Source organism: Agrilus planipennis, unplaced genomic scaffold (genome assembly GCF_000699045.2).
Source record: "Agrilus planipennis isolate EAB-ADULT unplaced genomic scaffold, Apla_2.0 scaffold131, whole genome shotgun sequence".
Classification (NCBI taxonomy): Eukaryota; Metazoa; Arthropoda; class Insecta; order Coleoptera; family Buprestidae; genus Agrilus; species Agrilus planipennis.
The window spans coordinates 65,016-72,719 of record NW_020439549.1 but is presented as its reverse complement, the minus strand read 5'-3'; the positions used below and the strand labels follow the sequence as shown (position 1 = coordinate 72,719).

Genomic DNA, 7,704 nt, shown 5'->3' with positions numbered 1-7,704 from the left:
TAAAACTGTTAATTCTCCCCTCCTGTGCCCCCTCAGTATTTTATTTAATGTCGGAAATCTTTTCCATTTTACACCTTCCACCTAAAAATTATTTTAAATTAAATTTATTATATCTTAAGGATAAAAAAGTACTTTTTTAATACCTTGTCAATATTTTGTAAATCAGACAATACATCATCCCTTAGACTAGAAAATGTTGTTATAGATTTATGCCAAAGGGGCTGAGCATTTGCTACAATAACTTTTAGGTCGAACTCTCCTGCTAGATGGGGCATAGGCTGATTTTCAGCAGGTCTATAAGTATATAATTTATACTAAATAAAAAAAAAAACGTTAAATATACTTTACTAACCGAATAAAATAACACCGTTTTTCTCCCAATTTTTTTGCAAAATTACGAGCAGATTCCCATGACAATAGATCATCACCAAACCACAATATTAATTTTTTAAACCTCTCCAGGCTAGGCAAAATGTGTAAAGGCAAATTTACATATCCATTGGGAAGACAAACAGCATAACCAGGTAATTTACTGTTTAAAAGTGCAAAAAAATCTGGCAAACTAGGTACAAGTATTGCTTGATCTTTTTGTCTAAAAAGTTTTGAAACTAAAATGCCTTCACATAACTTTGAAGGCTCTATATCCACCTTATTTTCAACACTAAGCACTCTATATCCTACGGTTCTAGATTCAACATTTTCCAAAGGGAAATAAAGTTTACTTTGATTACTATCTATCCTTACTGCTAAATTAGACAATGCAGACATTGGCACATTCTAAAAACCACTCATTTGGAAACACAAAACTGGTACAAGTTTATACGTACTTACTGGCAAATTAAACCTTTTAAAAATTGCTATCACATTTTCTTCTGATAAAGAACTTAGCTTCTTGGTACTACTTTCAATATTACTTAAATAACTTTTGCTTGTTTCCAGTTTTCCAGTATCAACAAATGGTTCAATAGAGCCTGCTAACTTCTTTCTCCGTTTGTTTATAAAATACTGCTCAAATGTCTTCCACTGCCCCAAATTACCACAAGTACATGAAAAATTACCTTAAAAATAAAGCATATATCATTAATTAAAGTTGCTCGATATTTATTCATTTATTCTAGATTTACCTGTCATAGTGTTAATATATAATTTAGGAGCTGCCTTTGATGACTTGCAGCAAACAGAACATGGGACTATAAAACAAGTATTTCCTTCTTCAAAAGTAATATTAGCACTACTAAGAGCCTTTTTAATAATAGAAGGGGACACTTCTGGGATATCGTCATTCACTAACACATTATAAGGACGTGCTGTATCATTTTTAATTGAAGTGTAGCTTTTTTGTAGTGATGTATAAAATAAATTAGTAGATAAAATGCGTCGAATAAACATATCTTAGTAAGCATAGTTGCAATAATAATCCTTTATTAACTTTCTTTTTGTTGTAAAGAGTAAAAACATACTTCACAAAGACCTCCACAACGCTCACTACATTAAAAAGTTAGGTTAAGTATTTTTAAATATCCAAAAATAAACAGAACTCATGCCCAGCAAACAAATACAAGAAACTGAAACTGCAATGGCGAGAAAGTGTGACGTCAATCATGGGCAAAAACCAATGGCGTAACACTTAATTTTTCTTGAAATTGTCTAAAATTACAATATTTCGTTTTGTATCTCTCAACAAATAGCTTTTAGATGTAACTATAAGTAATAAAAATAACATAAAAGAAAAATATTCAAAATCTTTAAAAATTCTTTGCATCAATAACTTCAATTGTAAAGGGGAATTGATGAACAATAAAGTTAAAATTGCTTATAGTTAGTAAAATTACGTATAATTACTAAATAAATGTTTTTCGTAACGTGAATATCACTTTAATAATATTAAAATAACCTCAACATAAAAACTAACCTACGCCTATGTGAGATGTGTAACAGAATGATTAACAAAAAATGGCTTCATAATTATATATCATAGGCATGTACTAATAAATCCCATAGACACAATATTTAAAAATAAAAGCGCGAATTACTTTTAAATGGATATTACCTATTTTAAATATTTAAAAAATGATTTTGTATAGATTATCAATTAGCATATAAATTATCATGTAAACATATCGAATAATGTCTAGTTTACTTAATTATATATATGCTATTGCTGTTTCCTTTTTTCTTCGATCGATTAGTCCTCTGCCTGGTTTCTTTCACACGAAATTAACTATAATAGCTGACTACTTTTTACAATAAAATTATACACAGAGACAATATCTAGTGGATACTATAATAAATAGCTACGTATTTGAGTAGTTTTTGTACACAGATACTTATATAAACTAAAGGTCACCAAAGGTTATCATAAACAGAAACAGAACAAATATATTATTTCTACTCTCTCTTCAAATTTCATGTTACAATGAATTGTCAAATTGTTCTAGTATTTTTTGTGACAATATGGAATTTCTCGAATTCTTGGCGAATTTTTCATCGAGGGAGATCTGTAGGGGGTAACATAGGACAACCACCAGAGACGAGTGCTCCTAATGTTCCCGAAAAATGGTTTATACAGAATTTAGACCATTTTAACCCCTCAGATACTAGAACATGGAGACAGGTACATATAGACATTTTACTTGAGCGTGAGAAAGCATGCAATTTAAATAATACATTTTAAAATAGAACAAACAGAAAAGCTAAATACATTTTAAAATACTTACCAGTATTTTTAATATTTTTAATTATTAATTGCCTTATAAGTCATTTATGACTTATTAAATTACGTTTATTTTTTAGAGATACTTTGTAAATGATAGTTTCTTTGAATCAAACGGTGATGGTCCAGTTTTTCTGATGATTGGTGGTGAGGGCGAAGCCTCCAAAGAATGGATGACCCAAGGTGCTTGGATTGCTTACGCTCAAGCATTTGGCGCACTTTGTTTCCAGTTGGAACATAGATATTACGGAAAAAGTCATCCAACTGAGTAAGATGTGCTTGAAATTTATTCTAATTTGTAATTTATAATATACACATATGCAAATAGATTATTCCAATCGTCATTATCAATAAATCATAGACATGTACATCAGTTAAATTTACACGACATCGTCAGATACTGTTAAAGAGATTCTAGAATAAATAACTTTTAAAACAATTTTTAACAGGGATTTGGGCACTTCAAACTTGCTGTATTTAACAAGTCAACAGGCATTAGCTGATTTAGCAAACTTTATCACTTCTATGAACGATCATTATAATCTTACCTCAAAAAATAAATGGATAGCTTTCGGTGGTTCGTATCCTGGATCCTTAGCAGCTTGGCTACGTTTAAAGTATCCTCACCTCGTTAAAGGGGCGATGTCAGCAAGCGGTCCCCTTTTAGCAAAAGTTGACTTTCAGGGTGAGTCCCTTATCGAAAATACTATTGTTGTTATGAAATTCGTTCTTGTCAGAAATTGCTACCGCCAAAATTACAAATTTCGGCTAGTTATAACACCGTAGTACCTTCACATCAAACCCATCATACTTACTAACGTGTTAAAGACCACATTTGGAGCGGTTTATAGTGTACGTTATTCTCAATGACGAAGTCTTTATTTGAAAACGCACCCAAAATCTCTTGACACCATTAAATTCTACATACTTTTTTTATGTAATAATCATCTATTATGGCTAATAAAGTATGTCTAATCTCGTAGTAATTTTACGAGCGCTTTTTCGTGTTATTTTAGAATTATTTCAAGCTGTTTTAACACCGTAGAGTCTTCATTTGAAAACGCACCCAAAATCTCTTGACATCATTAAATTCTACGTACCTTTTTATGTAATAATCATCTATTTTGGCTAATAGAGTATATCTAATCTCGTAGTAATTTTACGAGCGCTTTTTCGTGTTGTTTTAGAATTATTTTAAGCTGTTTTAACACCGTAGAATCTTCATTTGAAAACGCACCCAAAATCTCTTGACACCATTAAATTATACGTACCTTTTTATGTAATAATCATCTATTTTAGCTAAATGAGTATGTTTTATCTCGTAGTAATTTTACGAGCGCTTTTTCATGTTTGTTAGCATTATTTTAGGCTGTCTTAACACCGTAGATTCTTTATTTGAAAACGCACCCAAAATCTCTTGACACCATTAAATTCTACATACTTTTTTTATGTAATAATCATCTATTATGGCTAATAAAGTATGTCTAATCTCGTAGTAATTTTACGAGCGCTTTTTCGTGTTATTTTAGAATTATTTCAAGCTGTTTTAACACCGTAGAGTCTTCATTTGAAAACGCACCCAAAATCTCTTGACATCATTAAATTCTACGTACCTTTTTATGTAATAATCATCTATTTTGGCTAATAGAGTATATCTAATCTCGTAGTAATTTTACGAGCGCTTTTTCGTGTTGTTTTAGAATTATTTTAAGCTGTTTTAACACCGTAGAATCTTCATTTGAAAACGCACCCAAAATCTCTTGACACCATTAAATTATACGTACCTTTTTATGTAATAATCATCTATTTTAGCTAAATGAGTATGTTTTATCTCGTAGTAATTTTACGAGCGCTTTTTCATGTTTGTTAGCATTATTTTAGGCTGTCTTAACACCGTAGATTCTTTATTTGAAAACGCACCCAAAATCTCTTGACACCATTAAATTCTACGTACCTTTTTATGCAATAATAATCTATTTTGACTGATTGGATATGTTTTATCTCGTAATAATTTTACGAGCGCTTTTTTTGTGTTTAGATTTTTTGTATTATTTTAGGCTCTTTTAACACCGTAGAGTCTTTACTTAAAAACGCGCTCAAAATTTCTTGACACTATTAAATTCTACGTACGTTTTTACGTAATAATAATCTATTTTGGCTAATAGAGTATGTCTAATCTCGTAGTAATTTTACTAGCGCTTTTCCATATGATTTTTTTTACTATATTTTAGCCAGTTGTAACACCGTATAGCCTCCATTTTAATCCACACCCAAAATTTCTCTATAACAGAATTTTTTACGTATCTTGTAACACAACAATCACTTTTTTCGGTAGAGTTTCTATTTGAAAACGCACTGTTAACATATAAAAATCATTTTTGTTAATTTGCACTTCTTTTTACCTTGCAATTTTCAGAATATTTTCAAGTGGTTGACGATTCTCTGGCAACTTATAGTGATCAATGCGTGAGAGCAGTTAAAGAAGGAACTTACGAAGTAAACACATTATTAAGGCATAGAATTGGGCAACTAAATGTTAACAATAAGTTCAAATTGTGCGATCCCGTTGAAAAATCTATTGATAACAAAAATGACATATCAAATTTGTTTGAAACATTAGCAGGTACGTACAAATAAATAAGAATTAACTTAGGTACTACTTCCTAATACTTTTCAAATGGTTCATAATTTATCAGTGGTCAAGGGTCAGTAATAATTTATCGAAAATGCAAGACGTCAATCGGTATTGAATCTCATCAGCACGCCGTAGAAAGTCGCGACAAACCACTGACTAAACAGATATTCCATATACCATTAATAATTTGTTTACCATTTACAGGTAATTTTGCTGGTGTTGTTCAATATAATAAAGACAACAGACTAAGCAAAAATAAAACCGGGCCTAATATAACTATTGATACCGTGTGTGCTATTATGGTGAACGATTCTGTAGGGCCACCTGTTGATAGATTGGCAGCGGTTAATGAATTAATCTTAAGAACATCTAACCAATCTTGTCTCGATTACAAATACGATAAAATGGTCCAGCAAATGAGAAATGTATCCTGGGATAGTGAAGTATCTGAAGGAGGTAAGAATTTTCTACATCAAAAACATTAATAATATCCTTACCTTTCTGCACAAATTTGATATTGTACACAGTGTTTGTTACCTGCAATATATATAACTAAAAATTTCCTCTCTCTCCTTTAAACTGTAGTCATTAAGGATCTGGCTTATCTTTTTCATAAAGAATAAAATTTTCTACAAAATTGTTATTCACATGTTCTTCGTTAAGTCTATGCACTGTACATCAAAGTCTATAAGAATTACAGTTGACACTGATATTTAGAAAAATCACCATCAAGGGAAAAAAATTAAAAATAAATAGTAAGTTAATAAAATTTGAATCGAAATCCAAAAATTTGGTGAAATATTTTGTGTCAAAAATAAATTAGAATAGAAAATAAAACAAAATTCTTATCTAAAATGAAAAACCTTCGATAAATTGGTACACATTAAGGGTTTGTCTGAAAAAATTGAATTACAGTTTTAGTCTATTTTTTTTTTTGACATCGACTCGAAATAAGAAAAACAATTGATTCTTAGATATGCTGGGGAGACATCCTAGATAAAAAGTCAAAAATATCAGATTTAAATTCATTATGGACAAATAAATTAATGGTAACCCCCATTTCCATTTTGGTTAAATCTATATAAGTAACAATTTTTCATTCATTTGCTTTTACAAATTACTTGTCATTACTTAAAAACAATCAAAAGTTAAAAAATTGTCAATAAATTTGCCTGTAGGACGTCAGTGGACATACCAAACTTGTACTGAATTCGGCTTCTTCCAATCGTCTTCTTACCGTCCTCAAATATTTGGTGATCAATTTCCAGTGGATTTTTTTATCCAGCAATGCGTTGATATTTTCGGTCCCGAATACAAATCTTCATTTTTAAATTACGCCGTTAATAGAACCAATATGCTGTACGGAGCTTTGGACATTGACGTGACCAATGTTGTCTTCGTTCATGGGTCAATTGACCCATGGCATGCTCTGGGAATCACCGAGACCAAGAAGAAAGCTGCCCCTGCTATTTATATTAAAGGTAGGACGTATTTCTTTTAGTAGGACCCACGACAAGTCAAAAGAGTACATCAAAAACTTTATCAATCTTTGTTAACTACATTATTTGTTCAAAAGTTTCATACAAAAAAAAATACATTTTCGCTGATAGTGAAACGTATTTTTGTATTTAATATAACCAAAGTCGGCATCTATTAAAATAAATTAATCAGTAAAAGTTCAAAAATATACTCTTTCTACGAGTTTGTTAAATTATGTATTAGATTTATTTTTTTCATGAAAAATCTTTAAGTTTCTTTAGTATTTTTCCTTGAACATCTTCAAAGTAGATATAAAGTCCTAAATACGGTTCACAAATCATTCGTTTAATCGATGTTTAATCGATCATAGATTGATTTTGTTCATATTTTAAACATAATCCATTAATCGATGGATTAAGTTTGTGGTCAACTACGTCCACAAAATGTCTTATCTTCAAATGATGAACAGTGTTGTCCACTGGGTCTAAATGATCGATTAGTTCAGTTAATTGATTCTTTCGATTAACTAAAATGATCGATTATTTTAGTACAATCGATTACTTAATATTATAATCGTATATATTTGATTTAATAAATTTGTAGGCACTGCCCATTGTGCAAATATGTACCCACCATCTAAAAATGACTTACCTCAATTAGCTGCAGCAAGAAGGCAAATTTACCATTACATTGAGTCCTTCATTTATAGCAATAATTAAAAAAATCTTTTATAATAATAAAAATGTATCATCTGTGTAGTAAAATAGAATTGTAATTTTAGTCAATCTTATGTTATTTTAACTGAAATATACACGTACCTACCAAATATCTAAATGTTTTTTTTTTCTTATTTATAAAAATATTTTGTGGTACTTAC

General features: G+C 30.2%; 2 protein-coding genes across 2 annotated transcripts; one reads left to right on the top strand and one right to left on the bottom strand.

Moving 5' to 3' along the window:
• Positions 1-500: 500 nt before the first annotated feature.
• LOC108738342 lies at positions 501-1,531 on the bottom strand. The gene is made up of 4 exons (XM_018471723.2): positions 1,125-1,531; positions 832-1,058; positions 649-777; positions 501-592 (listed from the first exon to the last, which is right to left on the bottom strand). The coding sequence occupies exons 1-4, from the start codon at positions 1,387-1,389 to the stop codon at positions 563-565; spliced, it is 651 nt and encodes a 216-aa protein (XP_018327225.1). The 5' UTR covers positions 1,390-1,531; the 3' UTR covers positions 501-562.
• Positions 1,532-2,249: 718 nt separating this feature from the next.
• Positions 2,250-7,655, top strand: LOC108738334 (putative serine protease F56F10.1). The gene is made up of 7 exons (XM_025979358.1): positions 2,250-2,614; positions 2,794-2,981; positions 3,163-3,398; positions 5,130-5,336; positions 5,553-5,804; positions 6,527-6,829; positions 7,431-7,655. The coding sequence occupies exons 1-7, from the start codon at positions 2,417-2,419 to the stop codon at positions 7,544-7,546; spliced, it is 1,500 nt and encodes a 499-aa protein (XP_025835143.1). The 5' UTR covers positions 2,250-2,416; the 3' UTR covers positions 7,547-7,655.
• The last annotated feature ends 49 nt before the right edge of the window (positions 7,656-7,704 follow it).

Bases quoted from the DNA above. Each gene is read 5' to 3' on its own strand.
- LOC108738334 (XM_025979358.1), top strand. From the start codon at position 2,417: ATGAATTGTCAAATTGTTCTAGTATTTTTTGTGACAATATGGAATTTC. The intron at 2,982-3,162 runs GTAAGATGTGCT...AATTTTTAACAG, and splicing joins GGAAAAAGTCATCCAACTGA to GGATTTGGGCACTTCAAACT. The intron at 5,337-5,552 runs GTACGTACAAAT...TACCATTTACAG, and splicing joins TTTGTTTGAAACATTAGCAG to GTAATTTTGCTGGTGTTGTT.
- LOC108738342 (XM_018471723.2), bottom strand. From the start codon at position 1,389: ATGTTTATTCGACGCATTTTATCTACTAATTTATTTTATACATCACTA. The intron at 1,059-1,124 runs GTAAATCTAGAA...TTTATTTTTAAG, and splicing joins ATATATTAACACTATGACAG to GTAATTTTTCATGTACTTGT. The intron at 778-831 runs GTAAGTACGTAT...AGTGGTTTTTAG, and splicing joins TTAAAAGGTTTAATTTGCCA to AATGTGCCAATGTCTGCATT.